Here is a 13451-nt window from a genome sequence, read left to right as displayed (position 1 = left end):
CGTGCCTCTGCCCCTCGCGCCTCTGCCCCTCCTACCAGTCTGGATGTGGCTGCTGCTTTAATTCCGTAGCTGTAGGACTTCCATTCAGCTTGATTTCAGGCGGTTTTGAATGACGGTGGTTCTGTAGTTTAGTTGTAACTTTGATGTGGTTGTGGGAGGACGCGTTACTGCGTTTACCTACACTGCCATCTTGACCGGAAGTCAAAATTCAAACTCTTCGGATCATCTAACACAGACTTTTACAATCTGGATCCTTGCTAATCTCACTAAATTCTTCTCATAACTTTCTCCCCTTTACTACCCAAGGTTGACATACTGGCCCTTCTTCGTGTTCTTTGAACATGTCAAACTCATTCTTCCTACATTATCATCTCTCAGCACCACCTCTATCTCTATCCAGGAAAACCATCTCTATGATCGCAGCTTGACTGAGTCTTAGTCCTTTGATTAATGTTAGTTTCACAGTGAAGAGTTTCTCTTAACATGCAATCCATACTGTCACTCTCTACATCATTCAATTACACTTCTTTATGGAGAACTTATTTCATGTTCACTTGTTCATTATGTCTGTGCCCATCAAAATTAAAACATAGGAGTGCATGAATTTTTGTTTTGTTGATCACTGCATCCTTATGCTTAGAACATAGCCTGCTTATTGACAAATAGCCTTTTTTTAAAAAATGTGTATATATAAAAGGCAGAATGTGATTAGAAATGTATTTACCAGGTCAAACATTGCTACAAAAGGATGGTAATGTTGTCAAAACTGAACCACTGGCCACCGTGCAGTATTTACACGAATTCAAAATATTGTCAGTTGATGTACAGATATCATAATTCGGGCATCTGAATGACACTGTAAATTTGATTATATTGTTGATTGGACAGGTTTGTTGGAAACTGAATATACCTAGAGTCTCTAGTCTGTTTACTATCTAGTATATTTCTAGTGTTTTCATATTCAATCACTGTTTCCTTCATAATATTTTTAATTATGTAGCAAGACTAGTCATTCTTTCCTTCTCCCATTTATTCTTCTTTTAAAAAAATAATTTTGTGGCTCTTCTCATATATTGAATCTTCTAAATAAACTTCCGAATAAATTGGTCAAATTTTTTTAAGTCCCTGAGGTTTTTGACTAAAACAGCAATAAATGCATTTTAAGAATTTATACATAAATCAGTAATATATATTATTTATATTATTATAAAGTAAATAAATATAAACTTACTTTATATTTACCTATTTTATTTAAGGCTAATACCAAATAACCAACCAAAAATGTATTATATGCCCCAGATTACATTCTTTTAGTACATTTATAAAGAAATTATACATCATGCCCTGGCCGGTATTGTTCAGCGGTTTGAGCGCCGGCCTGTGGTCCAGAGGAACCTGGGTTCAGTTCTCGCTAAGGGCATATACCTCGGTTGCAGTTTGTCCCCGGCCCTGGTTGGTCATGCGGGTGGCAGCCACTCAATGTGTCCCTTTCATGTCGATGTTTCTCTGTCTCTCTCTCTCTCCCTCCCTCCATCTCTCTCCCTCCCTCCCATTCTATTTGAACAAAAAATGAAAAAATGTCCTCGAATGAGGATTAAAAAAAAAAATTACACATCATTAATTTTATTACTGAGTATTTCATTTTAGTTGCTATTGTGAATGAAATTTTAGTCTTTTCAATATACACTCCAATTGATCAGAAGTAAATGAAAAAAACTATTAATACTATTAGTCTTATAGCCTATCATAATGCTCAACTCATTATTTCTAAGACTTAAGGTGACGCATAATTACAAGAAAGACAGTATCATCCGAATATTATTTTATTCTCAAATACCGTGAGACAGCAATTTATAACGCTATTATATATTAGTATCACCTTTCTGTAAAAACAATTTAGCAGTATTAAAAACATTTGTAATCTAGCCCTGGCCGGTTTGGCTCAGTGGTTAGAGCATCAACCTGCAGTCCCGAGAGACCGGGGTTTGGTTCCCACTAAGGGCGCGTACGTGGGTTGCAATTTGTCCCCGGTCCTGGTTAGTTGTGCGGTGGCAGCCACTCGATGTGTCCCTTTCACGTCGATGTTTCTCTCTCTCTGTTCCTCTCTCTCCCTCCCACTGTACCTGAACAAAAATGGAAAAATGTCCTCGGGTGAGGATAAAAAAAACAAAAACAACACATCTGTAATCTAGCCCTGAGATTCATTTCCCAGAGTTGTATCTGACAAGATGCATTTAGAGCAGTGGTTCTCAACCTTCCTAATGCCGCGACTCTTTAATACAGTTCCTCATGTTTTGGTGACCCCCAACCATAAAATTATTTTCGTTGCTACTTCATAACTGTAATTTTGCTATTGTTATGAATCGCCATCGGAAATATGTATTTTAGGGGACCACTGTGAATGGGTCATTTGACCCCCCAAAAGGTCGTGACCCACAGGCTGAGAACCACTGATTTAGAGATTTATATATAAAGCTATTCATCAGTGTGTCATATATAACAGTAAAAAAACAACCAGAAATGGGCTAAGGGGTAAATAAATTCTTTATCTGCAGGGCAAACTTTATTAAATCATTAAAAATTATTTTTAGCCCTGGCAGGTTTGGCTCAGCAGTTAGAGCGTCGGCCTGCAGTCCGGAGAGACTCGGGTTCAGTTTCCGCTAAGGGCATGTACCTCGGTTGCAGTTTGTCTCTGGCCCTGGTTGGGTTGTGTGTGTGGCAACTACTCGATGTGTCCCTTTCACATCAATGTTTCTCTCTCTCGCTCCCTCCCACTCTATCTGAACAAAAAATAAAAAAATGTCCTCGGGTGAGGATAAAAATGGGAATAAAATTTTTCTTTCACAGAAGATAGGTAGCAAAATATTTATACAACCCATTCATTTAAACAAGTAATGTTTGTGATGTATTTCAGAATTATAAAATATGTCCAAAACTTTTACTGACAGGATCATCTTTACTTTAAATTTATATTTCAGAAACTTGGTGTTCATGAAGGAAGATGGAAAATATGTGTTTTATAAAATATTGCAAGTTATCTTCTTTGCCCTCTCTATACATTTAAACAAAATTATGGAATTAAAATTATATAATTAAAATCACAGAATGTCCCTTCTTTGGGCCTTCATCAATTATATGAAAGCATTTAATATAAGGACTCTTAACCTGGTTTTTGGGTAAAGAATTCATAAAATGCTTTTGAAACTCAGGAAAGCAAGAAAAAAAAAGATGCACATGCATAAAATATTCCACATACATACAAAGAGCAAAGAATCTATTCTTATGGACATCTGCTTTAGAAGAATCACAACCATTTCATATTCAAAGAAATGTGTATTCTTAAAATTTTGTTTCCATGTTATTTACATTATTCAACATTTCTGCTAAAGAACGTGTTTGCCAGTGTTGATACAAAGGGAAAAAACAGTGATCACAAAATTCTGTTATAAATTTTTGGGTCATAATAAGAATACATTTGATGTTAAGAGTTTTAACTCCAAGCTTAAGGTATTCTAATTCCATTTTTCCCCTCACTCTATTAAAGTGTAAATATAATAAGAAAGATTTTAATGATAGAACTAAAATCAACTTTATTACTAAGGCATTAAAACATTATATTTTTGAAAGGAAAGTAGTCACACATCAACATAAATATATAATAACCATTCATGAAAAAATGTTATATTAAGAATTATGGTGAAACACTACCAACATAGTAAAATATCATGTTGTGCTATTAATACATTTCCTTTTATTAAAATAATTAGTAAGCTTTAATGAGGATTCTAATCAATGGACATTTTTCAAAGCATATAAATCATTTGATATTTACTATTATATCCATGCTCTAATTTCATCAATATTAAGCTTACCTTTCCTTTTGGTCCAGACTGCTTAAAACATGAAAAAGAAAAAAAATGTAAGAGGCAAGACCTCATTTTTGATATATCATTGTAGTTTTAGTAACTGTAGTCAATAAGGCAAAACTCTAATTTGATTAATTTGTTTTAAACACATATGTTACATATTGTTTTGAATCTTGTCAGATAAACTGTTTTTCCAATCTGTCAATACAGAAAATACTTTATATCTAAACATTTTTAAGGAAGAAAAAAGATGTACAAAGATATAAAAAAATTCTTGAAAGCTTTATTTAAACCATCCAACATTTAAAGATATGTTATTTTAGAGTAGTTATGTAAGTCAGTCTTCAAGGAACAATGCAATTTCCTGAAAATCATAAAAAATTTTAGTGTTTCTAAGTAATAAAAAAAATTTTTAAGGGTTGAAACTATTGCACCAAAGACTTAGTATATGGTTTGGAATACAAGGAAATGCCTGGGATTTAAAATGATGGTCTCTAATCTAAAGCCCAATGTAAAAAAGATCCACCCTTCTCCACAGTTCACAGAAAACCTAAAAAGCTATCTGCATCAATTATTTAAGAGTAAAATTATAAAAACCCTCAATTTAGAATAAGATTCACATTCTAGAAATTTTCCTCTTTATTATAAAAGGAACTAAACATTCAGAACTAACTCTTAGCAAAACATAGCTTACAAATCCTCAAGTTCCCATATTAACTCTAGTACTATCATGTGGAGCACACAAGTAAAATCAATTTAATCCTAACAAAAATTTTAAAAAAGAAATATGGTAACATGGCTTTACAAAAACAATACTGAAAAGAAACACTAATTTTTAAAAAATTTTTCAATAGTAATAAAATTATTATAAACTTACATGATGCCATATTTCAAATTTTGTCTTTGCTATTTAAAAAATGGGATAATCTATATAAAATAAGTTTATGTTGTATAAATAACAGAAAAATGAGGGAATATTAGTTTTACACCCCTATTAAAGTGAAATAAAATATAAATGTAGAAGTTTAAATATTTATTTATGTATTTATATTTTTTCTTATAGAATTATATTTACAGGAAAGCAAAATAAAAACCAAAAGTTAGGTATTAATACCTAATCTAGTCATTTCCAACTCTACACTGTTGTCCCCAAGAAGTGGGAAGAGTTCAGTACTTTCTCATTTTTGTGTTGTTTTTTTAAACTCACCTGTATAGAGTAAAAGAAAGAGGTAGAAGACCTAGTAGCAGAAGAAAAAGGTTTGGTTCTTTCAATAAACCAAGGAAATTAGAAACAAAAACAAAACTATATATCCATGCTCATTTATTGTAATATATCTAATTAATGTCATGGCATGTCTATAAGATTCCTCATATGTTTATTATCAGTCCTGCTCTAGAGGAGCTTACATATTTAAATAAAAAAAGCTTTTAAAAAATGGGGAGGGAAGCCTAATTAGTAATGTAGTACTTTGTAAAATGTCAACTTACATTCTTGTTGGGCTATTTCATTCTTGAACTAGTGGTATACCAGTGCTATTAAAATGTTAAAGAAAAAAGAAAGGAAAGAAGACTGACTGATTCTGGTATCCATGACTCGATTTAGGACTTCAAAAATTCATTCAAAGTAGTGCTTTTCATTAATAATTAAATCTTGCTTATTCCAGGAGCCCATTTTCCCATTTATGGTGTATATATGCTTTTGTAGACATTCCTTTTTCCCTATGGGTCTTAAAAGTCTTTTTACCTATCCTTAATAAAAAACAAAACAAAACGAAAAGTGAAAAGTAAATAAAACATAAACCAGTAAATGTGCTCTTATAGCAAGTCTGATTAAAGTTAGGGGTGAAGATGGTATAGAGCTACTTAGATTTCTAAAATTTCTGCTTTTTTCCATACCAAATGCTATCATCCTCCTCTATCATTAGAGTATAAACAACCTATCTTTTAATATAAATTAACATTTGGAATAGCAGTAAGAATACAGACTGGAATCATAATATTCTCCCAAATGGTAGCTAATCTGATCTGATGCTTTAACAATCTTCATTCATTTCTTTTAAATTAAAAAGATGTGAATACTTGTTCCCCTATCTTACTAAAGTACTATAAATTATTCAAAATGCAGGTCTGATTTACTTAAGAGACAAGTTATACCACTCACCCCAAGAATAAATTTTATGTGTGAATTACCAACTGATGGTATTTCCTTTAATTTTTCAGATTAAGAATTTAGAAAATAAAAATTAGAAGCTATAAAAGCCAGTGTGCTCACCCTCATCTGAGGCCTGCACTAATTAAAACCAATGAATGCATAGCAAACCATCCTTTTCTCATGACTTTGAAGATATGGTTCCTACTGCATGCAGTGTTTTCTTTTAGCTAGCAGACTCAAAAGTTACTTCCTTTGTGAATTTTTTACCCCTTCCTTTTCTGTACACAGTATTATACATACTTTGTATCTCTACTACTGCACTTACCATGTAATCACTTGTTTACTTGTCTTTCTGACCTCTACTTCAATCAAACTTGAGCTTCAAGGCAGGGACTTTGTCATACTCATCTTTGACTACTCTGTACTACACTTATGCCTGGTATGAAATAAATGTTTTTGAAGGAAGAAAATTGGAAAAACTCTCAATGACTTGTCTTTGAATTTCAAAATATCGTTGATGACAGTCACAACGCAATGAGAAATAAGAAATGTTTACTCTGTAAATAAGAAATAAAAGCAGAATCTATCCTGCTGTCATAACTCCAGGTTTCCCTTATTGTCTCTAGTTGTTCTTGTCAGGTATTTTTACTCAGATTTATTTCTTTAAATACAAATTAACTGAGGTTTTACTTTTTTTAAAGAAATATTTTACTAGGGAATACCAGTTCCTATTAACAGAATCTAATACTTTATGCAGATAAGTAACGGTATACATGCAAGGTATGACAGTTGTGGAGACCTAGAATGAAACAAACCAAACCGATTTCCAGACTAAAGTCAGTTTTTTAACATTACCAATGAGGAAAGGGGGTTGGGGAGAACAGGTTACAGTGCAAATAAATCCAAACTAACAGATAACTTCTAAAGCAATAATAATCTTGGTTTTAGAATGTATTAGTTGGTTATAAATTAGCATTCAACTTGGAGCACATTTTCAGAATATCAAAAACATGGATCTTTATCAGCAATGGGTTCTATCAATATGATCAGTGTGTGAGAAAACTATACCTCTTCTTTTCTTTCCCCCTATTTACTCTCCTTTTATTATTTATTTTCTTGTTTATGCCACACGTAGGCCAGACAGCTTGATCTGTGTACTTTATAGAAAAACAAGCCAATTTTTGGTATATGCAGTTAATGTCTTTTTAATTAAATTTCTCAAATATTTTATGTGACAACTATGATTTAAAAATAATATATTTTAGTAAAAAAAAAAAAATTTTTACTATCCTAATCCATGAGAAAGATTTGAGATTTTTAAGTCAAAAATATGTTATAGCAAATCTATGTAAAGAATAAACATAGCAAGGGTTCCTAAGAGTCTGGGTTCCTAACTTTTTTGAATGAACGGCAGTCTAGACTGGTATTTTTAAATAATGAAGAACAGCCTCTAGTATATATACCAAATCTTTGAATTTTACTAATCATAAAAATATTTTCATGCAACAATTCATAATGCAAGAAATAAAGAGATTATTTAATTGTTGGAGTCCAAGAATTTTTTAGTAAACTGAAATTGACTCAGAACTAAAATTTCATAAACATTTATAGATATAAAAAATCACAAAAGCATTTAAAAGATTCAAGTAGTACTGTACTTTCACAACCAATAAGAACATCGAAATCAATTGAAACGACTAAAACATAAAATTTTGTTAAACATTTAAAACTAATAATGTGACTTATTTTGACACTATGAAATCCTATGAACCTTACAAAGAAAGGTAATAATTGCAGTTTTACTCATCAGAGCTAAACTACCAGCTGAAGATTTCTCTCTCAAATGCTGTAAGTTCAATGTTGTAAAATCAGTATAATTTAAATGGAATATAATATAATAGAATGGCTTTTATTTTAAAAGTCCCTATTTACAGAAAGTGATTTATTCAAAAGCAGATATAAAATAATAAAATTCTAGGACATAAATTATTTCAGAAACATGAATATATCTTTACATACAACAGAAACAGTAAAATTTCACAAAGTTAAAAAAAATGGTTTTAAAAAAAGTAAAAAAACTCCTATTAAAGGGGATGGTATGTATATACTAAACAAAAGCAATTAGAATCCTTACCTTTGGGCTGCTGTTTTTACTATTGGTACTTGTGCATTAGCATGATGAAAACATCTACCATCAATAACAGTTCCAGAACATAATGGTGCATTCTGTGTATTTTCACTGCAAATTCAAGAAACAAAAAATAATTAATATATATATGTATGCAAAATAAATCCTTTAAAATCTGAGCATATGCACAAAACCACTTCTAAAACTTTAAAGATAACCCCAACTGGCCATGTTAAATTGTCCATTAGGAGAGTTCCACTTTCTGAATTGGTCTCTGGAATGCTTACAATCCAGTTCATGAAAGACAATAAAAGAGTAGAACACGAGACATCAGAAATCCTAAATAAATGCTTTGTACGATAAGATTTTCATTAAATTAATTAAGGTATATTTTCTCTCCTTATTCTCTACTTAGAGACTATGTATAGGAAATATTTAAACCATGACTATTAGTTTTCTTATATGCCAAATAAAAACGTGTTACTTGTAAAGCGTAGTAAAAATGAGTCCTAAATTCTACTTATGATTCTGCCACTGACTCAAAAGTTACTTAGCCTTTATGTAACTTAGAAATGAATTAGTGATTTTTTTCAATCCTATTTCTGGAAGATGTAACAACCCAATCATATCAGTAACAGTGGTTAACTACGACAACCACTAGGAAAGGTGAGTTACATACATCTAGGAGAGGAGAAAAATAAGAAATATTTAAAGTAAAAAAAAAAAAAAAAGTCCTTTACTGAGATAATCCTGACAAGAATCCCCTAAAAATAATGACCATCTATCCTATGATGCCATCTAATTCTAATATCATGACGAAGATTTTACTTACTGCATGAAAGCAAGTTTATCTTATAAAATCCTAGTCTACTGAAATTTTCTTGCAATGTGTTTATTTAGAACCAAGAAATCACTAAAATCAACCCCATTCCCAAGATTTAAAGTAAAAAAACCACCCACTGGGACTTTACTTCTTGGTCATACTGACAAAAAAGAAAAGTGTGAATTCGGCCAACTGGCCACAAAGATGGTTAGTTTTAGTGTAAAAGACTTTATATTTTCTGTAGGAATGTGTGGTGAAGTGCCTATACCTCAGTCTCTTTTTGTTGCTCAACATGTTAAGTCCAATTGGGTTGCCTTTTAAAGGTTTTACATTTTCAGTCTTGTTTCGTCTTGCACATGTCTTCCAAGAATCACCAGAACCAGTAGCAACAATTTCAGATTGACGATTTAACTAAAAAAATCCATAAATGTTAAAGAGACAATGAATATCATAATATGATAATTTATCAACATCTCTTTGAAAACTCATTTACCAAAAATGTAGTAAAATGTACTAAATACTAAGGAAGAATGGGAAGGATGGCAGTGGCATAGATCTAAAAGTAATTCAACTATAATACATTTTTTCCCTAAGGACAACACAAATATATAGGAACATGGGCACTTATGATATTAATTTATTTTCATTTAAAATATCTCCAAAGAGAGATGCAAATTAAAACAATGAGGTATCACCTCACACCTGTCAGAATGGCCACATCAACAAATCATCAACCAACAAGTGTTGACGAGGGTGCGGAGAAAAGGGGACTCTAGTACACTGCTGGTGGGAATGCAGACTGGTGCAGCCACTATGGAAAACAATATGGTGTTACCTCAAAAAATTAAAAATTGGCCCTGGCCGGTTTGGCTCAGCGGTTAGAGCGTCGGCCTGCGGTCCGGAGAGACCCGGGTTCAGTTCCCGCTAAGGGCACGTACCTTGGTTGCAGTTTGTCCCCAGCCCTGGTTGGGTCGTGTGGGTGGCAACCACTCGATGTGTTGCTTTCACGTCGATGTTTCTCTCTCTCTCTCTCCCTCTCACTCTATCTGAACAAAATATCGAAAAATGTCCTCGGGTGAGGATAAAAAAAAAAAAAAATTAAAAATTGAACTACCATTTGACCCAGTGATCCCACTTCTATACCCTAAGAAGCCTGCAACACCCATCAGAAAGAATATATGTACCCCCATGTTCATAGCAGCAGTAAGATCTGGAAATAGCCCAAATGTCCATCAGTAGACAAATGGATAAAAAAGCTGTGGTACATATACACAGTGGAGTACTATGCAGCTGTAAAAAAAAAAGAAAGATCTCTTATCCTTTAAGACTACATGGAGAGACCTAGAGAATATTATCGAAGCGAAACAAACCAAGCAGAGAAAGACAAATATCACATCATCTCACATATTTGTGGAATATAATGAGCATAACAGTCTGAGGAACGGGGTAGTCCCAGAGACATGGAAGTGGGGTACAGACTGACAATCCCCAGGGTGGGGATGGGGGGGATAAACCACAGAACTTATATGCATGTATGCATGAACAATGGTCATGGACAACAAAGCTGGGGACAGGGTGGGGAGGGAGGAAGAGGGGGGTATCAGTGGGGAGAAAGTAGAAACAACTGTAACAAAAATTAATTAATTAATTAATTAAAATAAATAAATAAAATAAAATATCTCCAAAGAGCCCTGGCCAGTTTGGCTCAGCGGTTAGAGTCTTGGCCCGCGGACCAGAGAGACCCGGGTTCGATTCCTACTAAGGGCACGTACTTCAGTTGAAGTTTGTCCCTGACCATGTTTGGGATTGTGTGGGTGACAACCAGTCAATGTGTCTCTCTCACATCAATGTTTCTCTCTCTCTTCCTCCCTCTCTCCCTGCCGTTCTATCTTAAGATAAATGAGGATAAAAAAATCTCCAAAGAGCCTGGCCAGTGTGGCTCAGTGGTTGAGCTTCAACCTATGCACCAGGAGGTTGCCAGTTCAATTCCCAGTCAGGGCACGTGCCCAGGTTGTGGGCCCAATCCCCAGTGAGGGTCACGCGGGAGGTGGCCAATCGATGTTCTCTCTCATAGATGTTTCTATCTCTCTCCCTCTCCCTTACTCTCTCAAAAATATCCAGAAGAAGAAAAAATTAAAATATCTCCAAAGATATTTGAGAAAATAAACAGAAAAACAGGTATGCTCTCCCTATCAAGAGCAGGCCCATGGGCCCATGCCTTTCCTTATCCTTACTCCCTCTTATTCCCCGCAGGCATGTTACCTTTGCCTTTCTCTCTCCTAAGCTCCAAGGGCCCTTCTTTTGCTTCTGTAACTTATTTCCTGAGCCTCTGCAGCCCAGTTGCCACACTTCTACCTCTGTAACTGTCTAAATAAACATTCTCTTATAATTAAAAACAAACAAACAAACAAAAAAACAGAAGGGATGAGGGTAGAGGATCTTAGCATAGCTCTTTCTTAAGAGCAAAAAAATAAACACTTTCCCTGCTTAACAGGCCTTGCTGCTAACTGTAGAGCAGTGCAGCCAAATATGGTAATATGTCGTCATTTCAACTTGTACAATGACTTTGGTCTTAGCACAAAAGTTTCTATATAACACAGAAACCAAGATGTTTTCATACTTTTACAGTTGCAAATGATAATATAAACGTATCAGTAACAATCACTATTTAGATAGATCACACTATGACAACAGAATAGCTCATTCCTTGGGAAGCTCTTCAGCAAAGACACTTACTTTTATTACATGTATTACAAAGGACATTTAAAAGTTGCTTTCACACTCAAGACAAAGATCCTCAGTTCTTAGTGACCATTTACCCAAAACAAGATTTTAAAAATAATTCCTACATCCTTTAATAGTATTTTTGAAACAACAGTCTAATCTTTTATCTTTTTACAAGAATACATAGTCATAAGATAGCAACTTGGCTCCCTCAACCCCAATTATCTCTATAGAAACCTAACAGTTCCCTATAAAAAATACCAGCTACAAAAAAATCCTAAGGAGAGAGTTCATTGTGCCAGCACCATTCTTGTTTTCAGGCATATCTACATAACAAAATTCCAAAAAGACCTATTTCTGACAAAATGCGTATTACTTTCTTCTTCTTGAGATATTTCTTTACTTCCTAATCTTTTTATTTTTTTCTTTATTGATTTTAGAGGAAGAGGAAGGGAGAGGGAGAGAGAGATAGAAACACCTATGAGAGAGAACGTCAACTGGCCGCCTCCTACATGCCCCCCACTGAGGATCGGCCCCACAACCTGGGCATGTGCCCTGACCGGGAATCAAACTGGCAACCTTTTGGTGCATGGTTTGACGCTCAACCACTGAGCTATACCTGCCCGGCAACTCCTAATCTTTTACAGCCATATACTTTAGACTCCTTCACTTCTGTTAATGGCATATTAGGTAATGCAGATCAATCTTCCCTCAAGTCTCTGAAAATAACTAGAGAAACTGGACAAAACACAAATTTTAAAATATACACATATACATACATACATACATACATTTCAGGTATCTGAGGGCTACCAAGGCAGTGAAGTATTAAGAATTAAGCACTGGCCAGTGTGGCTCAGCTGCTAGAGCGTCAGCCTGAGGACCAAAGAGTCGAGAGTTCGATTCCATCAAGGGCACATACCTTGGTTGCAGTTCAGTCCCCAGACATGGTCAGGGTAGTGCAGGAGGCAACCAATTGATATGTCTCTCTCACATCGACATCTCTCTCTCTCTCTCTCTCTCTCCGATTTTGTCTGAAGATAAATGGAAAAATATCCTCAAGTGAGGATTTAAAAAACAAGAAAAAAGAATTAAGGCTGTGGGGGTGGGGAGCTGGGTGGAGGCGGGCAAAGGGGTAAAAAATGGGGATATCTGTAATAGTATTAACAATAAAAACAAAGAAAAAAAAAGAATTAACATCAGGGACAAGAAAATCTGATCCCAGATTCATATTTTTCCCTGTGGCACCTTTTAACTCCAGAAGATGCAGCTGAGAGGCTGAGAAGCTAAACTGAGCTTCCCACAGACTCAGAGGGCTAAGGAGACAAAAAGTGGAGTTCAAGATCTACCAAGTATGAAGGGCTTTGTAAACACCTCAAAATTTGGATTAGGATTATAGTCTATGAATAAGAGTGAATTAGAACTATAACAGCCCTCTCACAGATTGAAATCCAGGTATCAAACATCTCAACCTCCAGTTCAATTAAGAGTAAATCAGCCCTGCCCTGGCCAGTTTGGCTCAGTGGTTGAGCGTCAGCCCACAGACAAGAGAGTCCCGGGTTCAGTTCCTGCTAAGGGCATATACTTCGGTTGCAGTTTGTCCCCAGCCCTGGTTGGAGTTGTGTGGGTGGCAACCAGTCGATGTGGCTCTCTCACATCGATGTTTCCCTTTCTCTTTCCCTCCCTCTGTCCCTCCTATTCTATCCGAAGATAAATGCAAACAAAATAATAAAAAATAAAAAGACTAATCTGCTGTGA

General features: G+C 34.6%; 1 protein-coding gene across 10 annotated transcripts in view; it reads right to left on the bottom strand.

Annotated features, from left to right (window-relative positions):
* SENP6 (SUMO specific peptidase 6) overlaps positions 1–13451 on the bottom strand; it is a 100411-nt gene that overhangs the window by 60066 nt on the left and 26894 nt on the right. For 7 of the 10 annotated variants that reach the window (XM_036248148.1, XM_036248141.1, XM_036248139.1 and 4 more), the window contains exons 4-6: positions 9238–9380; positions 8153–8257; positions 3873–3893 (exon numbers count right to left, since the gene is read on the bottom strand). In XM_036248148.1, coding sequence (XP_036104041.1) covers positions 3873–3893; positions 8153–8257; positions 9238–9380 — 269 coding nt within the window. The remainder of the gene's footprint in view (positions 1–3872; positions 3894–8152; positions 8258–9237; positions 9381–13451) is intronic. The other 3 variants (XM_036248142.1, XM_036248145.1, XM_036248146.1) reach the window with 2 other exon arrangements.

This window comes from Molossus molossus, unplaced genomic scaffold (assembly GCF_014108415.1).
Source record: "Molossus molossus isolate mMolMol1 unplaced genomic scaffold, mMolMol1.p scaffold_m16_p_8, whole genome shotgun sequence".
Lineage (NCBI taxonomy): Eukaryota > Metazoa > Chordata > Mammalia > Chiroptera > Molossidae > Molossus > Molossus molossus.
Note: the sequence above shows the minus strand (reverse complement) of the source record. Positions and strands in the feature narration are given on the sequence as shown.